Here is a 21,162-nt window from a genome sequence, read left to right as displayed (position 1 = left end):
AACAAGGTAAAATATTTTGCCCCATATCACCCACTTTTCTTTTCATAGAAGATTTCAATATGTCATAAAAATGTTATAACCAAAATTTGAGAAGATTCTAGATTTTTTTCGTACGATTTGAGACCCAAATAATGCCAATGCTAAATATAAGTTAAAGGTCCGAGTCAGTCTTTTCCCGCCATTTTTAAAAATCAAATATCGCAAAAAAGAGTTCCGTAACCTATCAATATTTTTAGCTTATTTTGTTCCTTTACCAATGCTCTTCTGACTTGTAGTATCAATTTTAAATTCTATATTTTTTAAATTTCACCTAACTACATCCTTAAACAGACTTATTTTATAAACACAATTCAATATGGAATAAGGCATAATCGGTGATTTTACAGATCAGACTAATGTGCTACTTTTTACAATCTACGATCTACGACAACATGTCTTTTTTTAATTAATATAAAGGCAGATGGTATCAGTCAACTAGTTAGTGTTGTACTACTGGTATAGTGTTGACCTCATAACCCTGCCAGATAATTTTACAATTTGAAATGAATTTAACCGGTATGAGAAGCTTGGTAATAATACAACTCATGGGCATTCGATTCTGAAGAGTTCTTGCATTGAGTATTCATTTGCAATTTTATCACAAACTGATGTTGATAAGCACTATCGAAATATATACAGAGAAAACATGCTTTCATAGCTTATTTTTCAAAATATTCTGGTTGGATCTTTGCATGTTTTATTCGAAACCGAAAGTCACGTTTCTATTAATTTTCCATAAAAACGACTTTCAAACAGTAAAGGATATTTTTGTTTACAAAGAGTTCCTTAGCATAAAGGCCCGTTAGTGAGTGGCAAAAATGAAGGCTGCAATCGATCTTTGTTATGTGAAATCAACTTATCATTGATCATCTTTGGTAATAGAAACCCGAAGGCAACTATTCCGTTACTACAAGCGCAAAAAGACAATAAAAGCTGCCAATGTGATTTTTTCTTGCAATTTCGATTTATAGTTCTTAAAGCAGTATATATGTACGCAGATGATTGAAAAAGAAAAAAAGGGTACTGCAATTATTTTTTAGCTAAAAATAGAAAAAAAAAGTTTTTTTAAATGCTGGAGACGTTATTTCCTTTTCAGCGCTGTATCACATCGTAGTGATCTTCAAAAAGCAACATCGCAATACAGTTATCACGTCGTACATGCCTTCGTCGTAGACTTGCTTAAAATACAACAGTTTCATTATCCCTTTCAAATGTTTTTTAATTCACATAACTGATTAAATGACTTTCTTCCCGAGGTAGAAAGGCAAACACATTTTCCCCTGCTTGTCAGACACGCGCGTTCCGCCTATGAACATGCATTAAAAATGGTACAAGTTCTATGCGTAGCATCTTCACATCTTATGCGTAACAATTCACAAGACCCGAACACGTTTAACCGTTTTAATAAAATTTCTTCGATTTTTTTATGCTTCTCATATAGCGCATTGGCAACGTTAATAAAATAACGGTTCACATTTGGATTCATTAACACGTGCTTCTGTGACCTATAAGTTTCTATTATAATACAACGCGTGAATTCGGAATATTGAAGTCCAACAAACAACAAAGACAACAATTATGTTTTAGAAAAAAAACACAAACAAAAACTTATAGAATCATACATATGTCGCACCAGAAACTTGTACTTAATTTTGGGAAAATCTGCCGAATTATTCGCCTCCTGCATTTTTTTTAATCTATTCTATGTAATATTGTTTCAAGAAAAACATTTTCTTCATTGTTGATCAATTGTACTTTTAACGAAAAAGGACTGATTAATTGCTGCTTGCTTGCCGTCCAATTGTCAAGTATTTCATGCATTTTAAATACAACAATCTGTAAAGAGTTAATGCTATATGTAGGTTCTGTAAAGTGGCTCGACAGGGATGAAAATTTGAAAACAATAGTATTTTGGATAGGGGCATAAATTGTACCCTGCAACAGATTACCTACGGGACCCGTAAAGAGTTGTTGCAAGAGGTCTTAAACGTGCAGACAACGTAGCAATGTCTCTAAAAGAGGCATCGGATTTAACATTCCTATTTTTCAAAGCGTTTTGTATTCATACCAGCCAACAGTGTGGCGCTGGTACGACATAAATACTACACGAAAGTCCGTAAGGATGAAATTATATATTCAACTATATTCAAGGCCGTACGCTCCACAGAGAGTCAAAAAATAAATAAGCATGTCACTACCACAGCTCAGATTAAGGACTCTGAACATTTGAAGGTCCTCATTATGCATTGGTTACATAAACTACACACACAAAAAACGTAAAATATCGTTTCATCTCGGCCTCTAGTACTAGTGTTTTACTACTAATCTTGTATTGCGTTCAACTAGTTCCTTACCTACTATCAAAGATCTCATCATTAATTTTTTTAATAAAACATATGAAAATAGTGGAATTAAATTTTTTTAGTGTAAATTTCTTGCTTTAGATAGTCCTTTTGATTGACAGTTTTGACTTTTCCACTCTTTACACTACACTTCCACACATTTTCAAACAAAAGTTTTCCTCTTTGATGAAATGGTTGTTTAAAAGAATTGATGGCAAAAGTATTTGCTTAAACTCATAAAAAGTCTTTTTCTCCCAAAGAGAAAGATAGATATGCTAGATATACTTACTGAAGGTATGGTGAGATAATTAAAGCTCTAATTATTTTCCTTGACAACATTTATGTACGTTTCGGCAATAAAGTTTATTATTAGGTTATAGGTATTCCTATGGGCACCAATTGGGCCTCTTTGATAGTATATTTGTTCCTGTACTGTTATGAAACTCAGTAAAGACCCGTCAGATTTCCATTTATTTGATAAATTCAACAACATTCACCTCTATCTTGGTGATATGTTTTCGTTAAATATTCCAAAATTTTATTGATATACTGGAAATTACTTTTAAAAACTCAAATATTAACAGCAATAACTGACTTTTCCTAAACTCGTTCGCTATGCCCGTGTCCGTTTTGGATTTCAATTAGCGTAAACTGTGTATTACTGGTATTTTTTTAAGTCAGGGATTTCGTTACCACAAATTACCTAAAACCTTCTTCCATGGATACAAACATTTGGTTTGCAATTTAGGCTGTACCAGACGTATTTCAAACGGAATAGCACATCCTAGTTTTTACGGTGATGTTGTTTACCAACCCCGCAAATTAGATACGATCCAAGTAAACTACTCAATCCTTTAAATAAACTTTTTCTAAAAAGTTACCAATTCAACACTGTAATTAGATCTTTGAATATTGTTTTAGTGGTATTTATATTGATTTCGTTTTTAGAAAATTAAAACCATACTAAATATTATTGTTATACGCATTTGCACATTCACGGTATTACAATCTGTCGTTACCTATATTTTGACATTCCACAAGGTCATGTTTTCTCTGACTGCCAGTGTTAATGACATCTTTACTAAATCCATTGTATGTTGGATATGTACTAATTAGTATTTTAGTCTTAGATACATGATTTGTTTTATTGGTTGTTATTGGCTTTGAACTAGCTATCAGTAACTGTGAATACTCTCAGATCTTTACTTTGTGTCTTTTTTTTTCAGGGATGTATAAATGCCCTGCCACGTCTGGTCTGTGATTGTTTTATCCTTTGTATCGATCTGATAAGTTCAGCCTTTTCAAACGAGTTTAAATAGTTTTTCTTATGTTGTACTTTTTCACCACTGTCCCAAGTTAAAGTTAGGGTTGGTGCCTTCAGGCATGTTTAACCCAGCCATATTTTGTGACTGTCCAGAGTCAGGAGACTGAAGTTCAGTGGTTGTCGTTGGTTCATGTCTGTCATATTTGTTTTTCGTAAATTGTTTTGAAATTAGGAAGTTAGTTTTCTAAATCAAATTCTTTCGTATTTTTACATGTCGGGACCTTTCATATCCGACTATACGGTATGGGGTTTTCTCATTGTTGAAGGCCGTACGATTGCCTATAATTGAACTTTGGTGAATAGTTGTCTCATTGGCAGTCATTACACATCTCCTTATTTTATACTAACCAAAAACTTGATACTGGAAAGAAGAACTAACGGACGAATGAAGGACGGGCGGACAAATGAACGATATTACGGACGAATGAAGGACAGACAAACAGACAGCCAAAAATGCCCGATACTATCGTAGGCAGAGCATACAAATATTAAGTTTATTTCAATCGAATATATAAATATTCGTTTTACCTTGATCCTTGACGCAAAACACACTTCTGTCCTTTTTGGTTTCACAAACTTCTCCAGCTTTACAGGGATTTCCAAGGCACGTGTCATACATAGGATCCTGATATTGAAAAGAATAGAACATCAGTAAAGAAGAAAAACTGAATATTGTATTAATTATCAGCAGCATTTCATACATTTTTTTTTAATCGAACAATAAAAAAAGAAATAACATAAATAGTATATTATAATTACCCACATGTATCGTATTCGGAAAAGTGACAGCCGACTTAACCTATCGATCAAAATAAAAGAATCAAGACCAAGTGATGATCTCCGCAAAAGAGAATTAATCAAAACCGACGAAATGCAAGGGTTTCCAAATTTAAAAAAAAAAAGAATCACGCTATAAAAGATAAAAAAAAAAGAAGGTCGAATATTTCAAGTTCTAAGATTGAATTATCAAGACAATACAAAGCTGTAGCTCTTTAAGAAGCAAATATAGATATACATCAAAAGGAAATATTAGAATTATTTTGAAAAACATCACCTATTTTAGTGTCAAAATATTCAAATAATTTCCATATAAAGATAATGATATGTGGTATTATTGCCAATGAGACAACTATCCACCAAAGTTCAAATGAGGTGGATGTAAGCAATTATAGGCAACCGTACGGCCTTCAACAATGAGAAAACCCCATACCGTACAGTCGGCTATAAAAGGCCCCGACATGAAAAATATGAAACAATTCAATTGAGAAAAATAACGGCCTAATTTATGACAAAACAATTTACGGAAAACAAATATGATAGACATAAACCAACGACAACCACTGAACTACAGGCTAGGGAAAGGCACATAAAGAATGTGGCGGGGTTAAACATGTTTGTGAGCGCTCAACCCTCCCCTAAACTGCACAGCATAAAACAAACTATAAAATTCAGTTGAAAAAGGCTTAACTCATCAGATCGATACAAACAAAAACATCAAACAAAAACACAGACAGGACGTGGCAGGGTATATATCTATTCTTCATCCTTAACAACAAAACGACACTAAGTACAGATCTTAGAGTACTCGCAGTTACTGACAGCTAGTTCAAAGCCAAAAACAACTTATAAAAAAAATATCATGTATCTCAGACTAAAATATCAATCAGTACACATCCAACATCCAATGGATTTAGTGTAAAGATGTCATTAAAAGTCAGAGAAAAAACATGACATGTGCAATGCTAAAATATAGGTATCGTTTAATTTGACAAATTTGATAAATTTCGGACATATCTTCGATTTTGCAATGAAACGTGTAGTAATAAATTTCACGTAAAATTGGATTTTACTATATTTAAGAAATTATTGAAAAGAATCAAGGTTCCAACTGCCTCAGGCAAAGTCGAATTTGCTATTTTTAGGTCCCTTTTTTGTCATATAGCTCTACAATGGTTTTGATCTTATACATCCATTGAGTTTGAGCGTTCTTGTTGATAAATCCAAAAAGGCTCTTCGGACGCGCGAAATGAGTAAAGTGTTTGTTTTGTAGATATTTATTACTTATATTATTATATTTTGGTAAACGAATATGCATTGCTATTTCATGTTAAAGGGGGACCTCGGTGGACGAGTGGTCTAAGTAGTCCAATTACTGTATCACTAGCCAGTCAACACTGATGTTGTGAGTTCGAATCCCACACGGGGCAGGTGCACTCGACTCCAATCTTAATTGACTAGTGCCTCGTTCACACGTACATTTAATTCGAATTGAATTCGAATCGAATGCGAATCGAATTCTCTAATCGCGTTCACACACTCTTCTTTTTTAATTCGAATTGATTCGAATTGGCTAATTCGAATTATCCAATTCGCATTAGAAATGCGTTTTTGTTAATACGAATTAAAAGTTAACGTCGTTCGGACAGTAAAGCAAATTTGACGCGCATTGCAATTCAAATTAGAATTTACGTTCGGACGTAAAACGTTTCGAATGCGAATTAAACTAATTCGAATTAGTTAATGCGAATCGAATTCGAATTACGTGTGAACGCAGCATTAGATTGTCAGTTTTCCTACCGAAGGTCGGTAGTTCTCTCCGGGCACTCCGGCTTCCTCCACCAATAAAAACTTACCGCCTCGAAATAGCACAATAGTGTTGAAAGTGGCGTTAAACACCAATCAATCAATTCATGTTAAGTAAAGAACTTTCAAATGATTTACATCAAATATTAACGTGCAGTACAACATGTTTCATTTGTTTCAGAGCAAAATTAAAATAATAGTATATCAACAAATGATCTGAAAAGTAATGTATCTCTGACTTGCTTTCTTAACTTTACTACCTTGTCTGTTAATTTCGGTCTAATTGTTGCAAATGCTAACTGAAACGTTAGTATTATGAAAACTTATATAGCTTATTTTGTATGTAATAGTTCTTTGAATCTAGATATTCCAGAATAATCTAGCAAAAACATACCAAGTAATCTATTGTTGGATCAATCGGATTTATCTTTATACAGATAAAATAGTTTTACAATAATGTCTGCTGTGGTTGGTTCTTTCTTTTTGTTTGAATTTTGGATTAAACCTCATTCGAAGACAAAATTAGTAGGTGAACGGCAACAATGGTTTGATATAAAACCCATTTATATAACGAATTAATTGCATAACAGTTATAATTAGGTACAGACACTTAACCATCTTATTTCATCAAGTCTCTGAGACATGAGGAGACCGTAGATACATCCGAAGTTAAATCCTTTAAATTGTACTTTCTGCAATTCGTTTGAGTCGTATTCATTGTTTGTAGACTATCATTTACTCGAATAGCCTTCAGTGGTTTTGTGTAAACTAGGTGTGCACGAATATTTGATATTCATTTCCCAACGGCCATTCAGACGAGATGAAATGCATATCCTTACACGGAATGACAGTCATGGTCGGGTAGGTCACACAAGCGGCCAGGTCCGCCAAAATGCACATAAATACTGGGTAGGTTACACAAGCGGCCAGGTCCGCCTAAATGCACATAAATACTGCACAATTAACAGCCACAATATAAACAGAAAGAACGGCAAGGTCCGAAAAAACAAATATCTATTTAATATTTGAGCAATGTGTTTGCAGTAAATCAGGAATCAATCTGTTTTCATTTAAAAAAAAGTAGATTTCTCTGTAGAACCCTCTTGAAAAAATTAATGTAACTTTATATATACATGTATATAAGAACTTTGCATTATACCTTGGAAAAGAGAGTCGAAATATACCAAAGGGACATGGAAGTTTGGCATTGTTACTGTTTGCAAATCGGTCTCTGCTTAAAGGTCCACATCAGGTATTAAAATAAAATCACATTCAGTCCGACACCGACCAATCATCAAAATAAAAACATTTACTATACGGATCCTTCGTAGCATTCAAAGTTTTTGGTGTCAATTCTTATAAAAAAAAATTAAAAACTCTACAGTTAACCTATTTAACTCCTGAAACATACTACCAACTTAAGATATGTGAGCCATGTATTGGTTGTCAGTGAAAAGTTAAACAATTTCTCCTTAAAATGATCCAAAAAATCACAGTCTTACACTTCCTGTACGTGGACTTTTTGAGCTTCTTTTCATGTGTCGTCACCTAATGCGCTATTTAAACAGGAAAATACACATTGAAGCCAGCACCCGCACATGAACTGTATCAACATTGTTAACCTCTCTGATAGTCTCTGAATTGGTGTAAGTACACAAATAAGCAACGTTTTAAGGGAAGAATACTAAAACTTCGTTGACTATATAATGTAAATGTCTTATTTACATATATTGCAAAGTGCTGGTGAAAGTGCAAAGATTTTACCAATTATCGCTGCAACTTTCGTCTCGGTCATATTACTAGTGTTTTAACACTAAGGAAATAAAATGAAAATATTCTATATTTTCTTTTCGGGTACGCGTTAAATACCCTGGTCTAAATTGCATACAAGGCGAATCTACTCTTAACCTGTTATGTGACTCTTAAAATTGTTTTCCGTAACTTGACAAAACCTGACAGACAATACATCGGTCATTACTTCTTGAGACACTTTCAGGCACATTTCTTTGGTACTTTCAAACTCGAGTCCATCATCTTAATATTCTGAAATATTGAATCCTTTACAAAGCCAAAATGTTACTACAGGGCGTATCATTTATGTAAAAATATATCAATCTGAGCTCAGCCTTGATGCCTCCTTCAAATTCACTGATTTTTCATACGAGTCCTGGCGGATCGCCAACTCGTAGTCAACCGCAAGCAATCGTAAATAACTCGCTGGTATCCGTAAATAATTCATCACGACTCGCAACATGTCGCAGACACTGTTACGGATCCGTGAAAGGACAAGCAAATTTTTTGATACGGAAACGGAATAAGAATGGAAGGAAACGAAATGAAATTTACCAAAAACAAATCAAGACGAAAACAATATTTTCTGAAAAAACTAAATATCATAAAAATTATAAAACAAGAGGCTAACTTGTGACCTACCGAATTACTCATTACCGGGTTTGTAATAACATGAGCAACTCGACGGGTGCCACATTTGGAGCAGGATCTGCTTACCCTTCCGGAGCACCTGAGATCACCCCCAGTTTTTTGGTGGGCTTCGTGTTGCTCAGTCTTTGGTTTTATATGTTGTGTTTTGTGTACTACTGTTTGTCTATTGGTCTTTTTCTTTTTTAGTCATGGCATTGTCTGCTTATTTTCAACATATGAGTTTGAATGTCCCTCTGTTATCTTTCGCCCCTCTTTTTTTTTTTTTGATCTATAGGGTGAAAAAGAGAAATATGTTTCTTTAAGTCTATAAAAATAATTGATAAGACCTGATTTTGACACACTCTGATTCTCTAACTTAAATAAATAATATGCAGAAATCACTTGTCGGCTTTGTGATTACTGCTATTTTTAAAAAGTGAATAAAAGAAAACGGGATATTCGATTTATGAAATAAGAGATAGTTCCGTATTTGTTATTTGCACTTTTTTTAAGTTATCGTGCGACAATCAACTTTTAGAAAAATATAAGTATGCAGCCACGTCCAGTCAGAATGGGGCGTGTAGAGAGAGTGCCTTCTTTCGTATGCACCTTTTTTCATTAAAAAAAACCCGGCCCATTTGTAAAAAAAAAAACTAGTACGTTTTAAAATTTGCTCTCGAAAATGGGCCGGTTTTTTAAAAGAAAACATGTGAATACGAAAGAAGGCATTCTTTGCATTAAAAACTTTTTTTTTTAGATTTCAACTGTTATCTATAGTAAAGAACAATAACATAGGTTGCATTTCTGTAAATATAGACAATGCAATTTCCCATAGGAACTCCTTTTACGGCTAAAACTGTACCACTTTTACTATGAAGTTTCGAAAAAAAATATATCCTAGAATGGAAAGCTCATATGCACTACTATTTTTTTCATAGGTCAAAATATAGGGCTGTGCGGCATATTTTCAACATGTACATGCCCCGAACTTATAAGAGTTTAAACTTGTACTTAAATTCTGTACTACCCCTACCTTCACTATTGGTCTCACTTAGAATTCAAAGCTGCCGCTATATTTTTTTATTTATACTGGTAACATTCCCAACTTATGTCTCTATGAGATAAAACATAAAGATCATATCTGGGAACCAGTAAATAAACAAAACAATTTATCTATGAATATTAAATATCTCCCCAAAAGATGCGTGGTTTGTGAAACAGCTGTATTTACAAAGTGCAACCTTATATATTCCCATGAAGTCATAAAATATATTTCAATATCGATCAAATTTAACCTTTTTCGATTTAATGTTAATTTTCTGTACTGAAAACATTTTATAATAACCTTACAGTATTACGATATATAAGAAATCTCTGGGTGCCTTTTTAAACGGTCTTTAGCACCGAGTACAGGGTATTCATGATAGTCTTTTCAATTCAATCTCATGCTAACTTTGTATTTACAATCAATAATAAAATGATTGGTACATACTGCAGAGGCGAACTCATGAGTTTTGAAAATAGGGATAAGAAAACTTAGGAATAGCAGTGAAAAATATAATATAAACAAATTTTCTACTAAAAGAGAACTCCCCGTAATAAATTAGATTACAGTAACAAAAACCTTAATCCGACCATGTACTATTTCCCGTTGACAATAACATTTTAAGTGATTGGAATATCCAATAAAAATTCAAACAACACTTGACTACATACGTTCGAAGCGCTTTTCTGTATTTACCTACATCCGGAACGCTCAAAGGTGAATATTTGAAAGCCAAGTAAATATAAGAACCGAAACAATTGAAGAGGTGTATGGCCAAAAGGGACATTAAAAATAGCAAAATCCATCTAAGAGAAACTTTGCCCGATGGAGTTGAAACCTGAGTTTCTTTATACTTTATATATAAACGGCCTATTTTAAATGATCGATTGTTGGTTGCCAGTGGCAATTATTTCATGCATGTTCAGGACTATAACAAATTAACAATAAATACAATAGGTAGGTCATGTAATAGAGTCCGTTCAGGATGAAGATCGCTACTGGAAAATTAGGGTATATTGAATAGGGACAAATTTTGCAATCAACGATCCACTCAAAGAATTGATGTAACGGTGGCAATCTCTCTACACGTCCCATTCTGACTGGACGTGGCTGTGTACTTGTATTTTGCTCAAAGTTGATTGTCGCATGATAACTTACAAGAGTGCAAATAACAAATACGGAACCATCCCTTATTTCAAAAATCAAATATTTCGTTTCCTTTTATTCGCTATTTAAAAATAGCAGTAATCACAAAGCCGACAAGTGATTTCTGCATATTATTCATTTAGTTAGGACATCAAAGTGTGTTAAAATCAGGTCTTACTAATTATTTTTTAGGCCTAAAGAACCATAAATTTCTCTTTTTCACCCTGTAGATCAAACAAAAAAGGGGCGAAAGATAACAGATGGACATTCAAACTAATATGTCGAAAAAAAACAGACAACGCCATGGCTGAAAAAGAAAAAAAGACCAATAGACAAACAATAGTACACAAAACACAACATAGAAAACTAAAGACTTCAGCACCACGAACCCCACCAAAAACTGGGGGTTTTCTCAGGTGCTCCGGAAGGGTAAGCAGATCCTGCTCCACATGTGGCACCCGTCGAGTTGCTCATGTTAATACAAACCCGGTAATGAGTAATTCGGTAGGTCACAAGCTAGCCTCTTGTGTTATAATTTTTATTATATTTAGTTTTTTCAGAAAATATTGTTTTCGTTTTGATTTGTTTTGGTAAATTTCATTTCGTTTCCTTCCATTCTTATTCCGTTTCGCACTTGTAACAGGTATCCACTTTTTAGTCCTTTCCCTTTTTCTTATATTTTAATCATTAATCAAAAAATTCATCAAACTTTCGAAAAGCGAAATGATCAAAACTGTACGTTCAGTTTAGTATTTTTAAAGTTTGCTTAAATATCTAAACAATTAAGTTTTAAAACGAAGTTTATAATTTTTAAATTTTAATTATTTGGTGAAATTTAAAAATTTTTTAAAATATAAAAAATTTGGAATTTTGATATTTTAAAAATTTGATAAAAAATCCAAAAAACCTAAAATTTGAAAACTTTTTGAAAATTTAAATTGATAAGTGTTACACGGACCCATTATAAACTCGTAAAAAGCTCGTAAAATGTCCGTAAGTTACTCGTAGGTCCGTGTTACACTTATCAATTCAAAATTTTAAAAAGTTTTCAAATTTTAGATTTTTGGAATTTGATCAAAGTTTAGAATTATCAAAAGTCCAAATTTTTGAAATTTTTTGAAATTTTGAAATTTTCACGAAATAATTAAAATTTTAAAATTCTCAATATCGTTTTTAAATTTGATAGTTTAGATATTTGATCAAACTTTAAAAGTACTAAACTTAACGTGCAGTTTTGATTATTTCGCTTTTTAAAGTTTGATTTTTAAAATTTTTGATTAAGATATCAAAAATAGTAAAGGGGCGAAAAGAGGGGTACCTGTAAACTGCGAAACGGAATAAAAGCGGAACGAAGCGAAACAAAATGAAATGAACAGTTACTGTTACTAAAAAATTAATGTCTAAAATAAAACCAGAGGCAGACAGTTGTAAGCGGTGAAAAATTGGATAACAAAATAAATGTTTCTCAAAAGCGGAGAATTCATTTTAAAACAAGAAGCACGGCTCTGATTATGATCATTCTTAGTTAGGAATAAAAAGCACGAAATATATTAAATTATTTTCAATTTCAAAATAAATAATTTAAAGAAGAAGTCGGTTTTTTTTTAAAACAAATTGGACATCACATGAGATAACAGTATCCTGAAATTTTTAAGGTTTTGCATCTATTGAAAACAAAATTTAAACCTATTTAAACCTGCATCAAACAAGTTGATTTACGTTTAAAGAAATCTCTAACATAAGCTTAGCGTTTCAGATAAACAATTTCGAACTATTTGGTTTTCCCGGCGCCCATCATTTAGGAGTAACAGTGAAAACTGACTAACTCGCAGTAGGCCAAATAGTATGGTAGGGTTGAGTATGTATATATATTTTCTACTGAACTTTAAGCAAAAAAATGGCTCAATACACGTGCATTATCTCAAATTTGATTTCAATTTTTTTTGTTTTGCTTTACGACTTCTTACTATCTGCAATCATGTCGGCAGATGAAATCATTGAATGTACATTTTGAACGATCATCTTTAACTTTTAATCAACTATTTCTGTTCTTTATAAATTGTTGGCCTTCAAATATTCGGCTTTGAGCGTTCCTGATGAAGGTAGATCCAGAAAAGCGCTTCGGTCGCATGCAATTTTTAACGTTTTGTTTTCATTCTTTATCGATTGCATGACGATCATATATTGCCTTTTATCATTGATTTCAGTTCAAAGTATTGATACGGAAGGAGTACTAAATTTATGGTGTCGCAATGAACGTTGTGCTAGTCACGAATGTGGGAGGTTGTTGATATTTGTTTTACACTGCTACCCGCTATACACGCTGAATTTAAGAGTAAGATCAAATATTAGTTGCTTAGAGCCAGGATACTGTTATAAGGTATCTGAATAAACTCATCATAGATAGATACCAGGATGGATTTAAATAAACGCATCCGAGCTCACCTATGAGCATAATTGTTAGGCCCGGTGTTTCTGCCGTGTTTGGGGAAAAATCCCTGAGTCCGGCTTCATCAGTGGTCGACTCAATAAGTTGTATATTGGCGTGTTATTTATGCTTTTTGTTTTATTTCGTATGTTATATTGGACCATACACCGGTTGTCTTTGGATAAAATAGTTGTTGATTATTAATTTTTATTGCGAGCTCAGTATCATATTGTGTTGTGAAAAGTCGAGCGGACTATACCCGCTAATGCTTTGATAATAGTTCTTGTAAAATTTTATGTCTTTTTTAAGCTATAAAACATTCAGGGTTTAGTGAAATAAGGTTCCAGTGTTTTATTATTATATTTTTTAGTTTCTGTATAGATGGGTTGAATTTTGTTAACATAACTAGTGGCTGCTCCCGTTTCGTTGGGCGTTGTATAAGCAAGTTTTCCCTTTCTGTATTTTGTGTTTGATAAAAAATTTCGTTGATTTCAGATATTTTATATCCTCGTTTGAGGAGACGTGTTTTAAAAGCTTCCTACTGTTTTTTAAAGTTCAGTTCTGCTACTTGTGTTTCTGATGTATCTCAATATTTCACACTTGATAAATCCTTTGAAAACACGTTTTGGGTGTGAGTTGTATCTGTGCAGATATTGAAATGTTTCAGTTGGTTTGATATGGGTTTTAATGTCTAGTATGCCTTCGTTAAAGAATCTCTCTCCTTTTTATATGACAGTGTCTAAGAATATTGTTTCATTACGGGAAAATTCGTAGGTGAACTTCAAGTGCTGGTGCGCAGTATTAGCTATTGTAAATAGTTCGTGTATTTCCTCTATAGGTCCGGAATATATAATCCAGCCGTCATCCCTAAATCTGGAAGTCATTATCATTTTGTTTCTGTGTTGAAAGCGTTGTAAAATGTTTTCAAGAATAACAAACATTGTAAGGTCTGCTAATTCAGCGGATGCTGATCCGCCCATAGGCACGCCCAAGGTTTCACGGTAAAGTTTATTTTTCATTTCATTTTGTTTCGTTTCTTTTCGTTTTGTTTCGTTTCGTTCCGCTTTTATTCCGTTTCGCACTTTATAGGTACCCCTCTTTTCGCCCGTTTTCAATTTTTGATATCTTAATCAAAAATTTTAAAAATCAAACTTTCAAAAAGCGAAATAATCAAAACTGCACGTTAAGTTTAGTACTTTTAAAGTTTGATCAAATTTAAAAACGATATTTAGAATTTCAAAATTTTAATTATTTGGTGAAAATTTCAAAATTTCAAAACTTTTCAAAAATTTGGAATTTTGATATTTTAAAACTTTGGTCAAAATTCCAAAACTCTAAAATATTAAAACTTTTTAAAATTTTGAATTGATAAGTGTTACACGGACCCTCGTAGTTATCCGTGACAACTCGTAACAAGTCGTAGAGTTTTGCCGTAAATAAATCGTTATAACTCTTAAAAACCCGTAAAAAACCGTAAATAGCTCGTACTAATATGTAATAATTCCTGAATCGGTCGTAAAGGTTACCAAATCGTAAGGATCCGTGAATTTGTGCGATCCGTAAGGACTCGTAAGAAAAATCCTCGTATGTGAAAGGGGTATTAAGAGTAAAGATATAAACGATAAATTTCTTACTTTACAGCCATAAATCCACGAAAACCCAAGAATAGTTTGTTTAAGATGCATATTTATATGATATTACCATTCCTTAAACAAACTTGAACGCAAAATTGGTATTTTCTACATACCATACATTTAGCCACATTTTAGAAAACACTGTGTATTGATTGACATGTCTAAGGTCGAAGATAAGTATTTTATTGGAGTGAAATTAACCATAAAATTCAATTTTGATGCATCCGCCTTACACACGGCTAAGTAATAAATCATTTGAAAGCTTATCATCTGTACTTTCTGTTTTACCCAGTCGTTAAAAAATCGAACAGTGCAATTTCCGTCTGATCAAAGTCAAGATCAAAGGTCAAAGCCGGACAATTTCATATTTTTCAAGAGGTCAGAATTATTGCATACTATGTCTCCTCTATAATAAAAACAATGAATATTAATAAAAAAAATAATTTTAGGGGAGAGATTAACAGTCACTTACCAGGCGCACTTGTGTTTAAAACGTGTTTTTAAAAGACAGCACCTTTTTCAGAAATACCAGTAAAAATTATAAAACTAAGTGAAACCAAAATATTTGTTTGTGATTCAACTGTTGATCACCTTACACCAATGAAAATTCTTTATTCAGTGTTAAAGCAGGTTTTAATTCAAAATAATTTAAAATTGTGTGACTATGTTGAACGCATCTATCCCATCGAACTTGACATAAAGGATACAGCAGATACAGTTAAGTCTGCCTCAAATCTTGACTGACATCTAGAAATTAACAATAAGGGCCAGTTGAAAACAAAACTTTACGACAAAAGAGATTATTTCGGCTTCCCAATTGTGAACTTTCCATTTCTATGTAGCAACATTCCAGCAGCGCCTGCATACGGAGTATATATCTCCCAGTTGATACGATATTCCAGGGCTTACGAGATTGATTGTCCCTTTGGTATCCTTCGCCTGTCTTTTTAACATCATAAACTTACTACAAGCACGCTTAATGCTAATCAAATAGCCAATCATAACAACTCATACAGTTTCCCAAAATGCTGCCACAGCTTTTTCTTTTGCACACACTTGTTACATTATAACGTGTATTCGGAATTGTAAGGTTGAAAAAACACAATTTTAAAAAAAATGTTTAAAAAAAACAACACGGAAATGATGCACGAGGGCATCATGCTTTTGGTGGTAAACTTTCATATTTTTATATCTTTTGTAACTGCAAGTCTAAAAGATTTACTATTTGGACTTTTCTTATTACTTGATCTGTAATTTCAAAATGAATCAAATTAAAAAGAATTCCCTAAAACTTTATACAAAACATGAGCGAAATTGCTATTTTCACATTATAATGCTTGTCAAACTATACTTTGTTCTTAAGATCTCATTAAAGAATCAATACTGCAATATCTATATTACTAAAATAAGTTAGCCGACATGACGTAAAACAACGAATCATAGAATTCAACTTTATATATAACTTATATAGGACAATGGTGTTGATTAAAAATTACACCATTCCAGGCCCTTTTGTTTCCCACATAACTAATGTTACCAATAATTAACAAGTACCGGGTCGAATCCGATACCGATACCAATAGTATTTATTATACTTCATGTAAAAATGCAATATTTTGATTGGCTTATACGAGGGTGTTAATTTACTCTATTCTATGGTAAATACTCTATTACCCTTCACGGAGACGCTTGTTCAAGTGTGCGCTTTATTAAATACGGATGGTTGTTATGTACAAGACGTCATAGTTTATTACTTTGAATTTGAAATTTAATCGACAGTAATAACAGAACATTTAGTATAATAAATTAAATAACACATATCTGAGAGGGTGATAGAGCAGATTGTTACCCCTCGAAAAGACATTGTCAACCTTGGCTTCGCCTCAGTTGACAATGTTTTCTCGGGGTAACAATCTGCTCTATCACCCTCTCAGCTATGTGTTATTTATATAATGTCACCTGTAACCTAATCTGTACGTTCCGTCTCTGTCAGGCGCACCAACAATCGGTGTCTTTGGGATTTTCTATATACATGGGTCATAATCACACCTGAACTTCGTCATTATACAAAGATTGACACTATTAAATTCAATCATTGTCACATGTAGTTTCCGGTTGTAGTAAGAAAACCAGGACGGGTTCAGGCAAATATTTTGAAAGCAGAGAAAACTGTTCACCTTATAATCAGCATGACTTTATCAGATGACAAAACAAATACTGAAAATTCAGGCTAAAAATAATGTGTAGGTACTTTCCAAATTGTGAGCCGGCTTGACTTAAAAACGACAAATCAAAGAATTCAACTTTATATATAACTAATATAGGACAAAGGTGTTGGTTGTAGTAAGAAAACCAGGACGGGTTCAAGCAAAGATTTTGAAAGCAGAGACAACTGTGCACCTTATAATCAGCATGACTTTATCAGATGACAATACAAAAACTAAAAATCCAGACTAAGAATAAGGTGTAGGTACTTTCCAAATTGTTAGCCGGTTTGACTTAAAAACGACGAATCAAAGAATGCAACTTTATATATATAACTAATATAGGACAATGCAGTGATGGTGTTGATTACAAATTACACCATTCCAAGCCCTTTTGTTTTCCATATAATTAATATTACCAATAGTTAACAAGTTCCAGGTCGACGGGTTCAAACAGAAAGATTTTGAAAGTAGAGAAAACTGTGCACCTTATTATCAGCATGACGAATACTAAAATCCAGGTTAAAAATAAGGCGTAATTACTTTCATTCAGTCACGGACCCGCGATGTCGCGGGTGTGTTTTAGCATGTCTTTAAAGGAAAGAGAGATCAAGGGAACAATCTCAATCCTTGAATCTAAGATAATATCAGGACTAAAACAAAAAAGTCAAACAAACAAACAAAAGTACACAAAACACTACACCGAAATGTAAAAACGAACACTACCTAAAACCGTAAATGATCTGAAGTGCCCTGGAAGAGTATTCAATCTTTCATATATAAATTTCGTTTCATTAACATGTCTAATCTAATAACTTCTTATAACTTCCTTGCATATACAATCACCAGCATTTATGTTTTAAAAGCTTATGGTAAAAACAGTATTCATTCGAAAATTGATCTTTTTCATTCGAATATTTTACGAAATTAATCTTCTTACCACATTTCACATGTCTAACACTTTATTTAAACAAAAATCCAGGAGCATTATTTCTATTCCGTAAATATCAACCGAAAGACAACTTAGTGCTTCCAAATGCGAGTAACTGATTTTTTTAGCCACCAATTTATGAGAAATGTTATTTCAAAATGATAAACAAGTTCGACTTCGAAAAACATATCTTTTGCTGTATTCATTTCTTATATTTCTTTAAAAACCTTAAATACCCTTTCTTTAATAATGAAACATTATTGTCGTCCTGCTATTGACAATAATTCGATGTGCTATATCAACATAGAAAAGCAAAATGATCAATAGAAGGTTGTTTCCAGAACAATATACATTAATTGCATTTTAAAATTATGTTTTAGGCTATATAAATATCCCCAAGAAAATCTGCTTTTAGATTATTTTTTAGTAGCAATTTTCTGTTAATATTGCGCTACTTACCTCGTAATTTTTGTTTGATTTGGAATAATTGTATTCTGTTCTTTAAGATTCATATGATATTTCGAAACAATTTATCATACAAGAACAAGAAAATGGCATTTTGTTTTGATCCCAGCAAACTTTTGTAATGTTATTTTTAACCTTTGACCTGATTTAACTTAAATTGTACTTTACGAATGTTTAACAGCCCGGGAAAAACACAAAGTCTTGATAATAAGCTTTCGAATGATATATAATATAGCCGTGTGTTAGATGGGTGCACTTAATATTTCCTTTAAGGGTGTTAGCTTCTCTGTTTAAAAATAACAAGCTTTTTAAAAGACTGTTTTAAATTGATAGTATAAAAATAACAGAACTTAAAAAGCAAAATGAAAAGTCCTTGTTCTTGTTTTTTGAGATATAATCAATTGAATATTTGGCGGAAAACGATTCTCTCGAGATTTTTCATACATTTAACAATGGCTCATTTTTTCTTTCAAAATCTATGAAAAAATAACAAGGATGTTATAAGTTTTCAAAAATGGATTTTTCAACTAAATGAAAAGTAAAGTAGGGGGTTAGCGGGCAAAATTGTTATTGGCGCTACATGGATAAAACTATAGGATTCCGAATAGCTGACAAAAAAATCATAAACAAGAGTAGCAAACATCTTTATATATGAGTTTCACGACATCGACAAAAAGTTAACAAAATGAATTCCATATCAACAATGGCACATAATACATATTAAAAATATTGGCTTCTTTATATAACAATCATTAAAAGTGAGAGCAGAAGTCTTATAATTTTATTTCATGTGTTCATTTCTTATAGAATTATTATTTCCTTGCTATATTATGTTTGTTTTTATTATTATTTTTTGTCACAAACTAATCATGGTAATATGCCAATAAAGATATTATAAAAAAAATTGTTGTGCTCAAAAGCATATAATTTATGGTTATATTTTTAATAACAAACGAAAGAGGTGTATTAACCAGTATAGATGATTAACCAGTATAGATAAAACTAGATTTACTTAAAGTGTAAAAACTAATCAAAGATATCAGGTGTACTTTTCCAATGCTTTAAAAATATTATGAATATTATGCAAATTTTCATTTGCTAAACTTTATAATTTTATGATTTAAAGCTTTGTAAGCAAAATATGTAATCATTATGGCAGCAAATGTATTATAAGTTAATTATGTTTAATCTAAATTTGTTTCCGAAAGTGTTTGCTTGAATATTTATAAATATTATAAGTTGAACATTGTCAAAATTGATTTCACCTGTCAATTTACTTACAGCTATACCACAAAACATGAAATTTCATGTTTATTGTAATTTTCTACTAAACATTCAAATAGTTCCAGATATGTCTATCGACTAATATTACAAAATCAGCCATTTATGTAACATGATGGTGGTTTCTGCATAATCCCTCCAAAAATTGATATTTAAATTTTTTTTTATAAAATGCAATGGTGTATAAAAATAAATCATGGATATATTTTGTCTTTAATAAACTTGAAAATAAGCACCTGAATGAATTTAGTGTTAAGGGTACCTTTAAGTCTACCAGAAATCACTCAATTACCACAATTAAACAATAAAATGACACAGTTAGAAGGAAGGGGTATTATAAAAACTTGAACAAAATTCAAATACAATATACATGATATAATGAACTTACTTTGAAATTCGATTTTACATTCTTAGCTTTTATAAGAAAAAAAACCTCAAATGTTCCAATAACTGATAGCTACACATAACATAGAAAGGCTCTCGCATATTTTCTTTCTCACGTTGACTTATGCTGTTGCAAGGATAGCATTTAAAAGTAACTGAATTTACTAAAGATGGACAAAAATAACACTTACCCATCTGTAATGATCAACATCAACATAAACAAATCCCATGTCGTTGTGAAAGTGTTCAGTTTTGGGTTTGTAGTTCAGTTCACAACGTAATATATGTCTGTTATAGTTGTAAGAATGACATCTTGGTCTCCGGATACATTTGTCGAAACAGATCCTCGGGGGAATGTTATCAAATGTACGAATTTTGTATCCTGTGAGCCTAGTGTTCATCCTGTCTGGATTCATAATCCAAATTCCGGATTTGCATTCAGCAGAAGCTATTACTAGCAAATCAGCCAATAGAAGCAACAATTGATCAAGACAAAATATCATGTTGGATAGTAGGTTTTGAGAACAAATAATATTTTCAAATGAATTAAATGATGCTTTATAACAATATATGCATTTTCGCATATATATATATATATGTATATATATATATATATAGGATATTGTTCGTTATACGTGTTATGTATTGCGTGAAAAATCGAATATCGGATTCATAATCATCCAATCGAAAAGCATAGCTCTTTCGCTATAATTGTAATACAATAAACCTAGATTGCAAATCAGACCCTGATTGGTTACTATGCCGGTGTAGTCATATAATCCTTACCCATATCCGTGTTTAATATATTCATTTAATTTATTTGTTCAATCTTTCCTATTTTGGATATTTCGAAAAGTGTTAAAAGCAAACGAAATCTACACTTTTACTGGTTTGCTTCGTTATTATAGATTAATTTCACCAATTTTTTTGGGGGA

The 21,162-nt window shown here is 32.2% G+C and overlaps 1 protein-coding gene across 1 annotated transcript in view; it reads right to left on the bottom strand.

Moving 5' to 3' along the window:
* Positions 1-20,784, bottom strand: part of LOC127706563 (uncharacterized) — a 31,081-nt gene extending 10,297 nt beyond the window's left edge. The window contains exons 1-2 of the mRNA XM_052211219.1: positions 20,419-20,784; positions 4,234-4,330 (exon numbers count right to left, since the gene is read on the bottom strand). Coding sequence (XP_052067179.1) covers positions 4,234-4,330; positions 20,419-20,730 — 409 coding nt within the window. The 5' untranslated portion in view covers positions 20,731-20,784. The remainder of the gene's footprint in view (positions 1-4,233; positions 4,331-20,418) is intronic.
* Between the last annotated feature and the right edge of the window lie 378 nt (positions 20,785-21,162).

This window comes from Mytilus californianus, unplaced genomic scaffold, assembly GCF_021869535.1.
Source record: "Mytilus californianus isolate M0D057914Y unplaced genomic scaffold, xbMytCali1.0.p SCAF_6, whole genome shotgun sequence".
Classification (NCBI taxonomy): Eukaryota; Metazoa; Mollusca; class Bivalvia; order Mytilida; family Mytilidae; genus Mytilus; species Mytilus californianus.
Note: the sequence above shows the minus strand (reverse complement) of the source record. Positions and strands in the feature narration are given on the sequence as shown.